This window comes from Bufo gargarizans, chromosome 4 (genome assembly GCF_014858855.1).
Source record: "Bufo gargarizans isolate SCDJY-AF-19 chromosome 4, ASM1485885v1, whole genome shotgun sequence".
Taxonomy (NCBI): Eukaryota; Metazoa; Chordata; class Amphibia; order Anura; family Bufonidae; genus Bufo; species Bufo gargarizans.
Genome location: NC_058083.1, coordinates 300,925,368 through 300,943,931, shown reverse-complemented (window position 1 = coordinate 300,943,931; position 18,564 = coordinate 300,925,368). Strand labels below are relative to the sequence as shown.

Here is an 18,564-nt window from a genome sequence, read left to right as displayed (position 1 = left end):
CTTGCTATCGGTGTGCCCATGTTCCGTTCCCCACAGTTTTGACATCTGGTGCAGCATGGGCATGGTCAAATGCTCCACTGCAAGCAAATCACTGGATTCAGCGGTGACATGCTGCTTGTGGCCATGTCACAGTTGAACCTAGTCATTGGCTATAGTGGAGCATGTGACATGCTGGAACCATGGACACACATTATTCCTGGGGGATCCCTTTAAGCAAAGAGGGAAGACTTGACTACAATTTTACTTACTGATTCAGTCACTATTTGTGTTTCATGATGGGTCATGTAAGTACTATATATGGAAAAGCAGTGCTTCTAGAGGAGCATAATTGCATACAATAGAGTACATTACAGTGAATGAAAGAGGTTGTCCATCCAATAACATTTTCTTATTACATTTTCAGAGGTCAGAAAGCAGCATAAAGGAGTCCTCCTCCCAGATCAGCCCTTGCTTTTATTCTGATGCTTCACTGGCACCTGCTGGGTTTTACTTTCTGCTCCCGATCAATACACTCGAGATGACCTCTTTGTCAATCCTTGGCTGCAGTGGTTACCAGCCAGTGATGGCCTGACCGGTCATTTCTTGTGCATGCAGCATAAATATTGCCTCCTTCCCTCACACAAAGAATTTCTTTGCTTTAGAGCCATAAATTAGAGCAGGTTGAGTGCCAGGAGTGCACAGCATAAAGAATTACATACAGTAAATATTACCTTGAAATAAAATACGGAGGTAGATTTGTTCTTTCAGCACAAATATATCAGAAATAGTTCTCATAGGATTACACAGATTTTTAGGACTTTTGTAATGGCAAACGGAAAGTGCTGCTTATGGAAACTTGATGGGTTGGTGCGGACTTGATGAATAGATGTATTTTCTACATTTCTAGAGTGTTATTTTTTTATTTGTAGACTCATCACTCCCCCCCCCGAACTGGTTTTTATTTACCCATTACTCCAAGTAGAACTACAGAACAGATTCTGACGATGCATGTACTGAAGATGGGATTCGATAGGTGCCTGTTCCTCTTGATTATTGCTTTGGTTTTCTTGCAGCGCTAGTCCCACACCTACAGTAAAGCTATCCGGCAGGCAGTTCCGGCAGAGGACAAACTGCCGGAGTTCAGTCTCTGGCCTAGATGAATACTGCTGTTCACTGCCAGGGAATGATAATGGGGTCCAATGCTCATGATGGAAACTGACCGGATCCCATTATACCATATATATATTGCAGTTGTAGTACTAGCCTAATCAAGGATATATTGATTAAAGGGATTTTCTTGTCAAATAAAAATTGGTGTTGGTGAGAATTGAGGGGCTTAAAAACAAAAATAAAAGGATAATCACCCTCACTGATTTCCCACTGGTACAGATCTGATGCTGCTCCTGTCCTGGCTCTACACAGTGATCCACCTCAGTTAGCTATGCTGACAACACTGCCATCTACCCCTCACTGTCCCTCCCCTGTTATCCAGAATCCCAGCGTGTCCGTCAGCTATCTTCATTCTTCTCTTCGCGCTTCATAAAACTCAACATGGAGAAAACTGAATTCATTGTATTTCCTCCATGTCACTCAGCCCCCCTACCTGACCTATCCATTACAGTTAATAGCATGGCATCATGGATGACGCTAGGGAGGCTCATCCCCATTCCCGCCTGTCATTGGCTTCTCCCCTCGGTGTACAGGGAGCAGCAGTGACTGTGTGGGGACCAGGAGCTGAGCAGGGTAAGTATATGATTTGATTGTAGATAAAAAGGAAAGAAGGCGGCACTCACCACTAAAAGTAGTTAATCTTTATTTTTCCATGTAGATACACATAAAATCGGGATGGGACTGACTTGCTATCTCACAGAATGCCAAGTAGCGACGGCCGTTTTGCGCTTCCTCAGGCCACTCATTGTCAATGACCGTTGCTACTTGGCGTTCTGTAAAATGGCAAGTCCGCCCCAGCACGATTTTATCTGTATCTACATGGAAAAATAAAGATTTACTACTTTAGTGGGGAGTGCCGCCTTCTTTACTTTTTATCTACAATCAAATCATTTGATGTCTAGCATCTGGGCTGAGCACCACGATCACTACACAGGGACGGGATATGGGAGGGCACACTATCTGCGGGATATACACTGAGCGGTGCCGCATACTCTAATTTTATGGGGCAAGTATATTACCTGTGAGAGGCCTGGCACAAGGGGATGTTTCTGAAATCAGATAACCCCTTTTGAGAACATATCTTGTATTTGTGCCTTCCTCACCCCTGAGTCAACTAAATGCTAGTACATGCTCTAGTAATCTCCTGCCTGGACTACTGCAACAACCTCCCCTGTGGCCTCCCATCTAGCACTGTCGCTTCCCTCCAATCTATTCCCAACTGTGCTGCCCGGTATATCCACCTCTCCCCTTGTTTCTCCTCTGCCAATCCCTTCACTGGTTCCCCATTGCCCAGCGAATTCAGTTTAAAATACTAACCACTACATATAAGGCCATCCACAACCAGTCCCCTCCTTACATCTCTGACCTTCTTTACCCATACATCCTCACATGTGATCTCTGATCTTCACAGGACCTCCTTCTCTGCTCTCCTCTGTTCTTCACACAGTAAATCTATAAGATTTCTCATGTGCATCCCCGATACTCTGGAACTCGCTACCCCCGCACATCAGACTGTCCCCTAACATCCAAACCTTCAAAAGCAACCTGAAAACCCACCTCTCCATTAAAGCCTACCACCTGCTAAGAGCATGCCGTCACCCACAGCCAGGTAAGCAGGCTTTACCCTCACCTACTGTGTTCTACACCCTTCCCTTGTAGACTGTAAGCTCTTGCGGGCAGGGTCCTCTCCCCCTCTGTAGCAGTATGCAAGTGTAACCCCCTCTTGATGTACAGAACCATGGAATTAATGATGCTTTCAAATATTAATAGCTAGTGATTGGCAGAGCACGACTTTCCGGCCTTTTTTTTGGCATGTTGGGCCAGGACAGCTAGTGGAGAGCGTGGCAGCGGCTTGGAATCAGTTTCTTGTTTTAATCTCCTCTGAGCCCACTGCCACCTATTTTCACTTGCCTAAAAATAACCTTTAATCATTATATCCTTGCTTAAAAGGGAACCTGTGCAATATGAAATAAAATGCATGTATACAGAAAAAGGATATGCGTGCTTTACCTACTAGGCAGTGTTAATTCAGCCACTCAAGTTAAATACCTGCTTCCTACAAGTAATATACCTGTAGTTCAGTTTCGTGAAATGTTTTTCTGCAGTTCACTTTCGCGGTCCTTACAGCATTTTGCTCCTGGGAAGGATCCTAATGTGGTTAATGCCTGGGGGTTTCCTAGGTGGCTAAGGCTAACTGCATGCTTCACTATAAAAGAAAATATAGGCTAATGCTAATCTGTACATCCAGACACTTCTTACTAGAATTGATTATTGGAGGAGGTTGTATACATATGCTCACGTCTTTCCATTAGTCCGCAGCCAAGGTCACTTATACATAGAAATCAATGAGTCGGAATGCATATAAAGCATTTGTATGCCTATCACTTTATTTTTGGTGGTGGGGATAAGGGATGAGTATAAAAGCACAATATTGCATACATACACATAACTGTTTTGAATGGATCTATAAACGTCTAAATTAGTGCTTGTGTATTATGTAGAACCTACATGTGTGCATAGAAATCAAGATGGTAAGGAAGCCACATATCTGGGAAATGGGTTGCAACTTTCTCTTGGCACACCAGCTTTTAAAGCTTCCAGTTGTGTTATATTTTACATATATTTTTAGTATAAGTCTAATGTACAAGTCTGTCAGTTATCCTGATGCAGCTTTGGAAGACAAAATCAGGAGTGAATCATAAAAGCGAGAGTTTATTTTATTGATGACCTATCTTCAGGATGGGTCATCAATATCAGATCAGCGGAGCGCCGACTGTCAGCACCTCTGCAGATCAGCTGTTTAGAGACCACAGTGCTCATACCAGCGCTGCGTTCTCTTCTGTTTACCTGCTCACTGTCGACATTGCGCAAGCAAGTAAACAATGAAGAGAAGGCAGCGCCTGTACGAGCACGGTCTCCAGGGGTTCTAGCAGGAGAGGTTAATATAAAACGGCAAGCAAACACTTTAAGAACAGATCTGACTGCTGCTACTTTTTGATTTACCCCTGCTTTTGGGCTTCAAAACGGCATCAGGAAACCTGACTGGTCATACCTAAATGGATATATGATATTTTTGCAGTCATTGTCACTGGTCAATGTGGTCCTCTAAACCTGATAAATCTCCCCCATCATATATACACAAAGCTTTTTAGAATTTGCTTCTGGAATCAGGAGGACTATTTTTGGCCACTGTTGATAATTTGTCATGTTGCTTTGTATGGTGTCTGATCTAGTTTCAGGAAATTTATTTAGCAAAATAGCCGTTTAAAGGGAACCTAAACCTTTACGGAAACCAACTGTGTAGTACCACTTCTCAGAGCACTCTTAATATTAAGCTTTCCTCAGTTATGCTTTGCTTTTCCAATTTTAGGGGGGGGGGGTACCAAGCACAGCACCATATATTGATAATGGTTGTGCTTGGTATAGTAGCTAAATCTCATTAAGGCCTCATGCACACGGCCGTTGTTGTGGTTCGCATCCGAGACGCATTTTTTTGCGGCTTGGGGGCGGACCCATTCATCCATAGAAAGTATATGGAACCATATGCTGGAAAAGCTGGGTAAAGCCAATGACAGCCAAAGATACAGATTACCTTTGTGGTTTCAATGAAGGTTTAGGGCCCATATAACGTGTGTATGTATGAATATATTCTAGATACTAACTGGTGTTTTTATATCTTAATTTAAGGTAACATCCAAGGTGCAACAATTATAGATTCTCTTGATACTTTGTTTGTCATGGGAATGAAGGATGAATTCAAGGATGCTAAAGAATGGGTGGACAAGAACCTAGATTTCAATGTGGTGAGTTTGATTTTTAGGTTCCCCATTTAGTGTTGTTTTAAGTCTGTCATTGTTAGGCTACTTTCACACTCTCCTTTGGTGCAGATCCGTCATGGATCTGCACAGACGGATCAGTTCAGATAATACAACCGTCTGCATCCGTTCAGAACGGATCCGTTTGTATTATCTGTAACATAGCCAAGACAGATCCGTCTTTAACACCACTGAAAGTCAATCGAGGACTGATCTGTTTTCTATTGTGCCAGATTGTGTCAGTGAAAACGGATCCGTCCCCATTGACTTATTGTGTATCAGAATAGATCCGTTTGGCTCAGTTTCGTCAGACGGACACCATAACGCTTGGTATCCGCCTCCAAAGCGGAATAGAGATGGAACGGAGGCAAACTGATACGTTCTGAGCGAATCCTTTTCCATTCAGAATGCATTAGGGCAAAACTGATCCGTTTTGGACCGCTTGTGAAAGCCCTGAATGGCTCTCACAAACGGAAAGCCAAAACGCCGGTGTGAAAGTAGCCTGACACATACAAAGTTTAAAAATGTTTCTGGGAATGAAATATTGATGACCAATTCTCAGGATAGGTTATCAGTATCTGATCAATGAGGATCCACTCAGCACCCCGTCCGTTTAGCTATTAAAGCTTCTTCATTGTGTACCAAGCACAGCACCATATATTGATAATGGTTGTGCTTGGTATAGTAGCTAAATCTCATTAAGGCCTCATGCACACGGCCGTTGTTGTGGTTCGCATCCGAGACGCATTTTTTTGCGGCTTGGGGGCGGACCCATTCACTTCGATGGGGCAGCAAAAGATGCGGACAGCACTCCCCACCCAAAAAAATAAATAAAAAATATAGCATGTCTTATTCTTGTCAGTTTTGTGTTAAGAATGGGCATTTCTACAATGGGCCGCCTGTTCCATTCTGCAAATTGCGGAAGGCACAAAGGCGGCTTCTGTTTTTTGCGGACCGCAAAAAATGGAATGTTTGTGTGCATGATGCCTAACTTGAAGGAGACTGAGCTGCACAAAGGCCATGTAACCTATTGAAGGATGTTACAGGTTGAAGAGGCTGCAGCACTCCTCTGAATACTACGGCTTCTTCAAATGGTGTAGGTGCTGGGAGTCAGGCCCCCACTGGTCTGGTATTCATGAACTTTCCTGAGGGATAGGATATCAGTATTTAAGTCCCAGAAAATCCCTTTAATTATCTGATGCAATTTAACCTACAGTATGTTTTTATGGGGGAAAAAAAAAAAACACTGTCAAAATGGCTGAGTCTCCGTATTTTTGTGGGGCCTATTCACCCCTTGCAATTTTTTTTTAAAAAGTGATCAAAAGTCAATCCCTTTTAACCTTTGTGTAACCTGTTTATGCCACCAGGGGCATCTCCATGGAATCTGTGTTCTTCCGGTGTTTGAGTGTTGATTTGGTTTATTTTTCTCTCATTTTTGCCTAGGCGTGTATGCTTCTTAGGCCTCTTTCACACGAGCGTGTCCAGATGTGTTGTGGCAAACCTGCGCGAGTAGATACCCAATTGCAGTCAGTTTTGATTGCGTTCCGTTCAGTTTTTATCGCGCGGGAGCAATGATTTGCACGCGCGTGATAAAAAACTGAATGTGGTATCCAGACCTGAACTTCTTCACAGAAGTTCAGGTTTGGGTTCAAGGTTGTGTAGATTGTATTATTTTCCCTTATAACATGGTTATAAGGGAAAATAATAGCATTCTGAATACAGAATGCATAATACAATAGGGCCGGAGGGGTTAAAAAAATAAAAATAAAAAATTAACTCGCCTTAATCCACTTGTTCACGCAGCCGCCATCTCTTCTCTTGTTCTGTGAGGAATAGGACTTTTGACTGTCGCTACGCTCATCACATGGTCCGTCACATGATCTTTTACCATGGTGATGGATCATGTGACGAACCATGTGATGAACGTAGTGACGTCATCAAAGGTCCTATTCCTCATAGAACAAGGCAGAAGAGATGCCGCCTGTGCGAACAAGTGGATTAAGGCAAGTTAATTTTTTTAATTTATTTTTTTATCCCCTCCAGCCCTATTGTACTATGCATTCTGTATTCAGAATGCACGGAAAACTCGCCTGGGTGAAAGGGGCCTTATTGCTTGAGATTCCTATTACTCAGTGTGGCAATCTGATTTTTATTTTTTTGTGTGACACAAATTTCGGTTTTCACTGAATTTGCTGCTTGTGTTTTTAGATCTTTTTTTTTGTCAGATATTCCTATGGTATACTGAAGTACAATTATAAGCATTTCCTAAGTCTATTACCTTTTATTAACAAATACAGTGAGGAACAGAAGTATTTGAACACCCTGCGATTTTGCAAGATCTCCCTCTTAGAAATCATGGAGGGGTCTGAAATTCACATTGTAGGTGCATTCCCACTCATACAGAATAATAATAAATAAAATAAATAATAATCTGAAAATCACATTGTATGATTTTTTATTTTTTTTTTAAGAATTTATTTGTCTTGCACTGCTGAACGTAAGTATTTGAACACCTGATAAAATCAGTGTTAATGTTTGGTACAGAAGCCTTTGTTTCCATGTTTTCTAAGGGGGAGAACTTGCAAAATCACAGGGTGTTCAAATACTTCTGTTCCTCACTGTACATCACATTTATACAAAAAGTAAATATTTCCAAAGTTGACCCTTCTTTTCCAAGTCTTCTGCAATTCTCCCTGGCATGCTGGATATCGGCTTCTGGGCCAAATCATGTCTGATGGCAACCCATTAATCAGTGCTTGGAGTTTTATCACAATTGTCCAATCCGGGTGGTGCCGGCTCTGACGGGGGTCCCAGCAGGCCCAGAAGCGGAAGCAATCGATACAGATGGTAGTGCTCATTGCAGAAGCGCTGACACCCGTGACCCATTCCCACATACTGCGGTAGGGCAGGGAGTGGAGCGCACAGTTCCCTGCCCCGTCGCCGATCACAGTCATAGGCTTCAGGCCTAGTAGGCCTGAAGCATATGCGGTAGTGAACTCCCGGCACAGGCGAGCATGATGACGTCATCGCGCGCGTCTGTGCCGGGACTCAGCAGCACAGTGTCGGGACTCTGCAAGCGAAAGCAGGTAAGTATTTGGCTTTTAGGGTTTCCTTTTTTTTGAATGTGCCAACTTAACATGAGGGGGCCGGGGTGGACAGAGGACATGTGGGGGCAAACTTTTTATTTTATAATGTGGCAACTTTGGGGGATATGAGGGGGGTGCACACAGGAGGACGTTGGGGGAATATGGTGGGATACTGTGTGGCACGGTGGGGGGCAATTTATTATGAGAGGGATGGCAATGTGGGGGCCACTACGGTGTGTGGGGGGGGGGGGGGCCTTGCTATTATTTCTGGGGACACTATACAGTGATTACCTGGAGCACAATATAGGGTGTTATTATTACTGGGGGCATTCTAGGGGACGTTATAGCTGCTGTAGACACTATAGGAACATTTGGGGTCATTTATCAAACTGTTGTAAAGTAGAACTGGCTTAGTTGCCCATAGCAACCAATCAGATTCCACCTTTCATATTTTTGGGGGAAATCTAGTTCTACTTTACACCAGTTTGATAATGGACTCCAATTATGTCTATTAGGGGCACTATTTTTTCAGCAGTATAGTACCTGGGGCATTGGGGGCACAGGTATTGGGGGTCGCAGCAGGATGACACTGGGAATACCGGGATGGAGAGGTTGATGGAAAAATTGAGAAGTCCGTGTCTGTGTTACAAACTCTGTAGAGATGAGATGCAGCTGGGCATCCTGAAGCTTTTTTTCCAGGGTAAAGGGTTCAATTGCTGAGGTTTTTAAAGAGCCAATAAATAGTTGATTTAGGTGCAGTCTTAGGGCTCTTTCACACTTGCGTTGTCCGGATCCGTTGTGTACTCCATTTGCCGGAATTACACGCCGGATCCGGAAAAACGCAAGTGAACTGAAAGCATTTGAAGACGGCTCAGTCAGTGCGTTCAGTGTTACTATGGCAACCAGGACGCTATTAAAGTTCTGGTTGCCATAGTAGTAGTGGGGAGCAGTATACTTACCGTGCGTGCGGCTCCCGGGGCTCTCCAGAATGACGTCAGAGCGCCCCATGCGCATGGATGACGTGTCATGTCATCCATGCGCGTGGGGGTGCCCTGACGTCACTCTGGAGTGCCCAGTGAGCTGCATGGACGGTAAGTATACTGCTCCCCACTACACTTTACCATGGCAAACAGGACTTTGGTTACCATGGCTGCCAGGACGCTATTCAGAAAAAGCTAAACGTCGGATCCGGTAATGCGTCGAAACGATGTTTAGCTTAAGGCCGGATTAATGCCTTTCAATGGGCATTAATTCCGGATCCGGCCTTGCTGCAAGTGTTCAGGATTTTTGGCCGGAGCAAAAAGCGCAGCATGCTGCGGTATCTTCTCCGGCAAAAAAAGTTCCGGTCCGGAACTGAAGACATCCTGATGCATCCTGAACGGATTTCTCTCCATTCAGAATGCATGGGGATAATCCTGATCAGGATTCTTCCGGCATAGAGCCCCGACGACGGAACTCTATGCCGGAAGAAAATAACGCAAGTGTGAAAGAGCCCTTAGAAGCAACAGTGTCCTTGCCTGTGAAAATGTTTTTTTCATACAAAGCCTGTGATGACTGCATGTATTTCCTTTGTGGCAACCATAGTTAATAGAAGAAGACAATGGTTCAAAGCAGCACCACCCCCGCCATACATTGTATATTGGCAGTGCTTGGAATTGCAGCTCAGCCCCATTGACTTGAATAGGGCTGAGCTGCAACTATGCCATGTGAGCAATGTACGGTGATGTCACTGGCCTAGGAAGAGGCGGGGTTCCCGGGTGAGGCATCCCTGCAGATCTGATATTGATGACATATCTTAAGGCTAAGTTAGGACCATCTTCTCCTGGAGATAACCCCTTTCAAATGTTTTCTTAATTTTTTTCTTCAAGGAACGATTTTGCAATTTATGCGATCACTCTTAACAAATTACAATCTAGAGTTAATACAAATTGGCACCATCAAAACTAAAGTAGCAGACTTGTGTGATTCTCTAAACTTTTGCCCACAACTGTACATGCAATGCTGTGGGATATTGCAGGGCTTGATAGAGAATAGATAATAAAAGATAAATGACAACTACAAATTAAAGTAATTAAAACCAGAGTCCCTTTTGTACTTGATTTATATTATTTTAAGGGGATTGTTGAAACGTAAAACAAAGGAGAGCTCCTGTAGATGGCACTCCAGCTCAGACAGTCAGCAGGACTTTTTTTTTATTGCATTTTACTAATTTTGGGCTAAAGATCATTTTTTTCACATGGTCTTTATTAAAAATTTAGAAGTCATCGTATCGCAAAGGATTAACTGTTTACCTAGCTGTGTGAATCATACTTTTTTTTTTTTTACTCTCACTTTGTGCCGGTCATCTAATAACCCTTATCTCTAAATTACTAAAAGTTCATAAAATTTTTTTCTCCCCCTTAAGAAGCCTATGAGACATTTATCAAGACTGGCGTATCCATGCACCAGTCTTGATCTCCTTGCACTGGTGTGAAATGGCATCCCCTCTCACTTTTATGGGACAGTTCTGTAATATTCACTTGAACAGACATAGCTGTCCCATAGAAGTAAATGGGGACGCCATGCTTGTAATTACACCCGCTGACGAGCAGGTTAAGAGAGCAGAGCATGCAGCGCTCGTGTGAATGGTGATGGCGCTGGGAATCAGACCCCGCAGATCTGGTATCTATGACCTATCCTGAGGATAGGTCATCAATAGTAAAAAATAAAAAATAAAAAATAAAAATATTTAAGGAGTATTTTGGGGGAAAACGACACAGGACTTTGATGCAGTTTTTTTGAGAAAAGGCCAGGAGTGGAATTGGTGAGAAGCATAAAGCAAACATTTACCTGCTGGAGCCACTCCTGACATTGGCTCAAAAACTGCAGTTCAAAAAGATTTGCAGATCTATGAAACCAGAGTCCCGTGATATTAAAGGACTAGATCATCAGAAAATATTTGTATCTGCTTTTTACTATACCATAACATATATTCTTTATTTTACACATTGAAACATATACTTCCATATTCTATTTGAATGACAAGCTCTTAAAACGCCAATGTTACAGATATAAAAGCAGCGAACAGCAACTGTCGTGTGTGCACTGTATTGTGTGCATCTCTAGTACCCACTTTCCATCAATTAAAGCAAGCAGGCTAAACCTCTGTGCAGCATTTCATCTTTGCTTTCAATTCTGTTTCTCTATTCTGTCTGCTCCTGAGAAGCTAAATAAAAAATGAGTGTTCAAGAAATAGGGAATGTCTGAATTGAGCAGAGGCCAGGTTCAGATTTACGGTTTGCTATAAATTCTCATACATATGGAATTTCATAATCTTTCATGATCATGAGCAGATTTCTAAAATTAGGCATGGAATTGGTTCAGTCACGTGTGCTATATTTATGATCTATCTTTTTTTTTTTTATTTTTTTATATATATATATTTTCTAAGATTCTAAACTATTTCCAATGTGCATCACATTTAGAAAGCCTGGCAAGAGCAAGCATACTTTGTGGCGGCATTCCTATCAAGTGCCTGTACAAATTGTCAGTGTATTTAGTGTGTGCGTAGACAAATCTGACCGTCCACATAAACTAAGTGTTTGCTTGTTTGTCGGGTGAGCGACACCTTTACACAGGGCATTTATTGGGAAAAAGTATTCCTAGGATGCTCCTTCCCGATAATTGCCCCACGCATCGGCCTGTGCAGAGGGACTCTTAGTGACAGCCTGAACAGTGACTATTGAGCGATTACTATGCATTTGATTGCACTTGGCTTATGGGAGACCTTCTCGGATTTAGAAGGACTTTAAAGCGTTGCTCCAGTAAGCAGAGTAATGTGGATTAATTTGGTCCGCAGTCTTTGGAGAGTTTTCCCATGATTCTAATGTTCTTTGTCGTTGTTTAATACCTTGGAGCTACTTTGTAAATCAGCCATGAAATCTGTGCTGGTGTGAAAATGATTCTTCATTTCGCTTCAGGAAAAGAGTTTTCCAGAATGCAATCAGTAGCTTCTGTAGTGTAATGTGGAGGTATTCTGTGTTGTCTAACTAGGGTACATGGAACCAAGGATTTCTTCTAGAACTGCCCAATAATCTGAATTCTAAGCAAGGATGACAACCAGATAAAGGGAGCTTGTAAACCCTCAGAACGGCTGTCAGTGTTATATAGGTGACTCGGGGAGTAGCATACTCATACCTGGAGTGATGGACATAGAGGCTGCATGACCAAAAATCCAGCTTCTCATCCCCTTGGCATCTCGATTGCTAGTGTCATAGAGGTGGTACCTTCTCCCTTAGCTTTAAGTTATGGCTGACTTCTACTGTAGAGCCATTGCTCACCAGAGGAGAGGGGTTGAGGAGCAGTCTGCACAGAGTCAAGGCCACTGGGCACAAAGGGGCCACTCCCTTGGCACTTATCATGATGCTGAAGGGATTTCTTGGTTCGGAAACCTGCAGGACCATCTCTAACATTGTCAGCAGTTTTGAGAGGTCAAAACTGCTGACAGAGGCCAGTCATAAAATGTTACTACCAGTTTATTTAAAGCATACGAACACCTTTTGTAAACAAAAATAAAAATTACACTTATTTATTTTATGGAAAAAATCATTCAAAATTAATGTGGTATTATACCTACTAGAAATTAAAAAAAAATAGAAGCTCTTTGCGCACATTTTTGATCAAACGTGTCAGGCCCATCTACCAGGCATCAAGGTGGCTTCCGTAGATGGGTTCCTAACACTAACAGAACTGCATCTCTTGGACTTACCTAAGCCTACAATTGTAGGAACCAGCTAAAATAAAAATAGACATATTAGGTATTGCTGCATCGTTACGACCTGCTGTATAAAAATATCACATTATCTACTCTGGCCGGTGTCCGTGTTTTGCGGATAGTTGCGGACATATGAATTGGACCCTTATGGTCGTGGTAGCGGAGTCCATAACGGAATTCATAGATAACCTGAACCTTGTACACCGAACTTGAAACACAAGTTCACTCAATAGGCGCAACATTTTAGATCATAGCTTCACAAACACTCTGTGAATGAGATAGATATGATAATAAATATATATATATATCTATCTATCTCAAACTGGTGTAAACAACTAGCAACCAATCCGATTCCACCTTTTATTTTTCAGTTTTATTGGAAAATGGAAAAGGACTCTGGTTGCTATGGGCAACTAAGCCAGTTCTACTTTACACCAGTTTTGATAAATTTCCTCCACTGTAGTTGTATGTGTACATAGCATTGTGTGTTGTGTCACACTGTACTAATCTGTATGGGGAAAGTGACCGATCTCTGACCGGACAATACTGTATTCAGAAGAGTGCAGGTAGTGAGAGCGGTCAGTAATGAGATCTATATCCTGCTTATAACACCATGGTTCGGTCTGTAGATCGCTACACTAACGTTATCAGCAGAAATATCTATTGTCTTGCAGAATAACAGGCCACACTTGATGGACAAATGTCTTTTTTCTGCCTTATGTACTATGTTACAAATAATGGACTTTCTACAGAATTGTAAACAGTCTGTATGTAAGTGGCTGCTGTGCCCAGTAACAGGACGTGGGGGCGGGGCAGCAGAGCTGTGCCCAGTAACAGGACGTGGGGGCGGGGCAGCAGAGCTGTGCCCAGTAACAGGACGTGGGGGCGGGGCAGCAGAGCTGTGCCCAGTAACAGGACGTGGGGGCGGGGCAGCAGAGCTGTGCCCAGTAACAGCATGTGGGGGCGGGGCAGCAGAGCTGTGCCCAGTAACAGCATGTGGGGGCGGGGCAGCAGAGCTGTGCCCAGTAACAGGATGTGGGGCCGGGCAGCAGAGCTGTGCCCAGTAACAGGATGTGGGGGCGGGGCAGCAGAGCTTGTGCTGGGGCATGTAACCTCCACAGGAACGCCCACAGAGTATCGCAAGAGATGACAGCCTTTAGTAAAAATCGGAGCATTTCTGAGAGCATGTGAAGCAAAGCTGATACCAGTAAACAAACAAGTGAAATGTTATGTGCCGCATTACAGTAAGATATGGGGTTATTGTGTTTTTAGTGCACAAAGGTGGCCATAGCCTTTAAGAATGATTTAAATTGCAGAGGCGCAGTTCTTTTTTTGCTGAGGTTCATCATTTACCTACAGTATTTCAGTAAAGGCAAAATTAGAGGATGACATGGAACTATGGTTTTGCAGAAGAACTTAAAGGATAATCTTCATAAATTTCCACCTAGTATCAGATTTCCATACTGGCTGGATGGAACACTAGTTTGGAGATTGGAGTGAAAGAATTAAAGGGTTGTCTCACTTCAGTAAATGGCATTGATCATGTAGAGAAAGTTAATACAAGGCACTTACTAATGTCTTGTGATTGTATATATTGCCTCTTTTTATCATATTATACACTGCTTTTATCCAGGGGTTACGACCACCCTGTAATCCAGCAGTGGTGGTTGTGCTTGCACACTTGAGGAAAAAAACTGCTGGAGACTCTGCGCAGCAGCTCCCGTCCCGGCCACCTCGTATCTGCACTGCAGCAGTGGCTGTAACCCCCCCTGTAAAGTGCAATACCTAGTGTGAAAAAAAACATTTGAGCAATGTCAAATAAAATACATTTGTGTAAAACCTTAGAATCTTAACAACATTTAATTACATTTCGGTCTTCTTTCTGTGCCATTCCAAAGCCAAAAGCTTGACTCCGTTCCCTTGTTCTTGGTTATATTTTCAAATTCCCCTAAAGACTAGGTGGGCAGAGTAGTGGAAGTCTTTGAAGCTGCACCAAAGGGACTGTCGTAGTGCTTGTGGCACCTCAATGGCTGAAAGCTAAAAGCTTAGAATTCACTTTGGGCAGATTAAACACTATTTTAATAAAGCATTGAGGGTTTTTAAATCAAAGGCTCTGATTTAAGTTTTTCTTCCTAAAGACTTTATAAAAGTAACTGTACGAAGTCTGCTGTACGATTAAACCTTTCATAGGGATATAACTAAGGTTTTGGGAAATGTTTTTTCTTTGGCATTTTTGTGTGCTGTTATCTTATTTGGACTGTAGGACAAGGAAGGGTTAAAGGGGTTGTGCCATGATGACAATTGGATATTAATATAGTACGTCACAGCCTTCAGGCTGGTAGATATGAGGTGTGTCCTTTCTGCTCCAGCTCTCTTTCTGTAACTGTCAGTTTTCAGCTGTTTGAGAAGGCTGCGGCCTTGTCTCTGCTCAACAAGCACAGCGCTGTACATTGTATAGTGGCTGTGCTTGGTATTTCAGCTCAGCCACCTTTCACTTCAATGGGGCTGAGCTGCCTCTAAGCAATGTGACCAATGATCGTGATGTCACTGGTCTAGGAAAAGCGGCGAAAAGGCAGTTGCGCTACTGAGAGCATCAGTGCCTTCTCAAACAGCTGATCAGTGAGGGTCCTGGGTGTTGGACCCCCACCAATCAGATGCTGATGACCTATCCAAAGGATAGGTTAGTGATGGCTAACCTCCGGCACTCCAGCTGTGGTGAACTACAACTCCAAGCATGCTCAATTTATTTCTATGGAGTTCTGGGAACAGCCAAGCAAGTGTGCAACTTGGGAGTTGTAGCTTTACCCCATCTGGAGTGCCTGAGGTTGTCTATCACAGGGATAGGTCATCGGAAAACCACTTTAAAGGGGTTGTCTCACTTCAGCAAATAACATTTATTATGTAGAGGAAGTCAATACAAGCCACTTACTAATGTATTGTGACTGTCCCATATTGCTTCCTTTTCTGGCTGGATTCATTTTTCCATTACATTATACACTGCTCGTTTCCAAAGTTACCAATACCCTGCAATCCATCAATGGTGGTCATGCTTGCACACAATAGGGAAAAGTGCTAGCTTATCGGCGCTTCCACGCTCCTGGCCATCAGAGGTTGGCGCTTTTTCCTATAGTGTGCAAGCATGCCCATCATGCTAGGGCTTGTCTGTCTTCCTGTTAGTATAAACAGAAGACGGAGGGGTGGTCCTTCACACTGCAGGCCTGCAATAGGCTTCAGAGTGAGGAGGCGTGTCTTTCAGTTATCCAATCTGATTGGCTGGCAGGGGGCTGCCTGCTACACCAAGTGTGTATGGGAAGTGAGGGAAAGCAGTTTTGGCCTCAGAACTGGCAAATGACCCATCTTGATTAGTGTTGATCACGAATATTCGAATTGCGAATTTTAATCGCGAATATCGGCACTTCGAGAATTCGCGAATATTTCGAATTTCGCAAAATATATTCGTAATTACGAATATTCGATTTTTGGGAAAATACCAGTTCATGCGAATTTTTATGCGAAAATTTGTATGCAAATTTTATGCGAATTTTCGCAATCAAGAAAATAATACCTGGAGATCATGAATTCGCGAATTCTCGAATATAGCGAATATTCGCCCAAATATTCGCGAAATATCGCGAATTCGAATATTGCCCCTGCCGCTCATCACTAATCTTGATAAGGCCCTCATATTGTAAATGTTTAAACAGCCGTAACTAGGAAAAACTCAAGGAAAACAGTGGTAGGGAAAGAAACTAAAGATTGCAGCAGCAGTAACATATGCTAAAATTGATTTTATTTTTTATTTTTATGAAAACATGGCAGTTATACTTTAAATATAATTTGTTTTCAGAAGAGAATCTGTAAGAAAATATGGTGTAAATTGATATGTGCATATTTTAATTAGTTTTTTAATATTTCATATCTTTGTAATTCAAAGTATTCAAAAGTATGTTTTCATTATCTTGCCATGCATTTGTACCAAGATCAGACTTGTCTCTTCCAAGGTAATTGTATTTCAGTCTTTTCTCATTTCACTGTAAGATTTAAGTGATAGCTAATTGCCGTTATCTTTTTAAAGACCTAGATGTCTATTTTAAGGTTACAAAAGTTCACCAAAGTTTCCAAAGCTTTGTATTGTGTTTATTCATCTTTGGTAGATTTCAATTAACTCTGTTTTTGGATTATCCTCTCAATTTATCTATAATTTTAAGATGTAAAGCTCTTTCAGGAATAAAGTATATTAGCCATTTTTTATTCTTTATAATTTAAAGTTTTTGTGCTAGTGTTTTCCATTTAGAAGTTGAACATGGTGTTTGAGCTGCAGGCAGCATGTTATATACAGCAGGAGGAGCCGAGCAGATTGATGCCTAGTTTTATAAAAAAAAAGATCCAGTATAACGTATGTTTTATTCATTCATATTCCTGCTCATTCTGAGCTTTGAAGTCAAGGAGGCGGTCCTATCAGTGATTGACAGCTGTCTCTGTATACACAGTCATAGATAGAAGGCTGTCAATCACTGATAGGACCGCCTCCTTGACTTCAAAGCTCAGAATGAGCAGGAATTGAAATAAATGAAATATATGTTTTACTAATTCTTTTTCCACAAAACTGCATATTAATCTGCTTAGTGCCTCCTGTTCTGTAACGTACAGCTGGCAGATCACACTCCATATTCATGGAGACAGGTTCCCTTTAACACTGGATAATATATATATATATATATATCTATCTATCTATATCTGTGCACATATGCATATGATCGATGTAGACTGAAATAGCAAGTTCACTTGTTTATAAAAAAGATTATAGCTTATGTATATTTTTATTAAAATGCATTTGATACAATAAGATCCATCCGCTGAATGTACAATAAAGTAGTTTACCTGTTTTAGAAAGAAAATGGCTTATATATCTTTTCACTAAAATGCTTTTGACATAAAAGGATCCATCTGCTGAATGTGAAATCTGACTGTGCTTTCTCAAAAACCAATGAAGATGAACAGACCTCTTAAAGTGTATTTCCATACAAATCTGTCTATACTGAGTCAGCATTCCTGTGTGTACGTATACAGCATTCAGGTCTATTCATATACGAAAAAAGTTTCAAATATTAAAGAGCGAAGCTGCAAATGCAAGCGGATTCTAACTTGGACAAAGCTCAAAATGGAATTATTTCTCAGTCTGTAGGGGAATGTGATTGACTAAAGCTGGGTCCTCGCACTGTCGGCATGGCTCCGCTGAGAAGCAGCTGTGATGTGGCCAAAACATGCGACTTTGCTGCAAATCAGCGCAGTCTCTAAAGGGATTCTGTCATGAGATTTTACCCCTATAACCTAAACATATGCCCATGTCCGTCCTAATAACATGAATCCTAAGCTGGCCTTATTAAAACTGTTTGTGGCTCTATTAGCCCAAAAAACTGTTTTTTATAACCTGTCAATCACCTACCGAAGGTGCCCAAGGGGGACGTCCATTAATACAGGGTGCCCGGCCGCACCTATCGTCTGGTGCCCAGTGCCGCCTTCCCTGTCTGCAGTGCCGTCTTCCTCACCTCGGTGCCGCCTCTGCAATCCTCCCTCTGCCAGGTCCTGCGCGTGCGCACTAGGCTCAGCCTGATGCACCCGTGCGAACTCCTGGCAGTGGCTTTGTTGAGCGAAGTGTGCATGTGCATCAGGCAGACGCATGCGCACTTCGCTCAACGAAACCGCAGTCAGTCCGCACGGCGCATCAGGCTGAGCCTAGTGCGCACGCGCGGGATCTGGC

At 42.5% G+C, this 18,564-nt stretch overlaps 1 protein-coding gene across 1 annotated transcript in view; it reads left to right on the top strand.

Moving 5' to 3' along the window:
* MAN1A1 (mannosidase alpha class 1A member 1) overlaps positions 1–18,564 on the top strand; it is a 185,764-nt gene that overhangs the window by 79,297 nt on the left and 87,903 nt on the right. Inside the window, exon 3 of the mRNA XM_044291436.1 lies at positions 4,837–4,952. Coding sequence (XP_044147371.1) covers positions 4,837–4,952 — 116 coding nt within the window. The remainder of the gene's footprint in view (positions 1–4,836; positions 4,953–18,564) is intronic.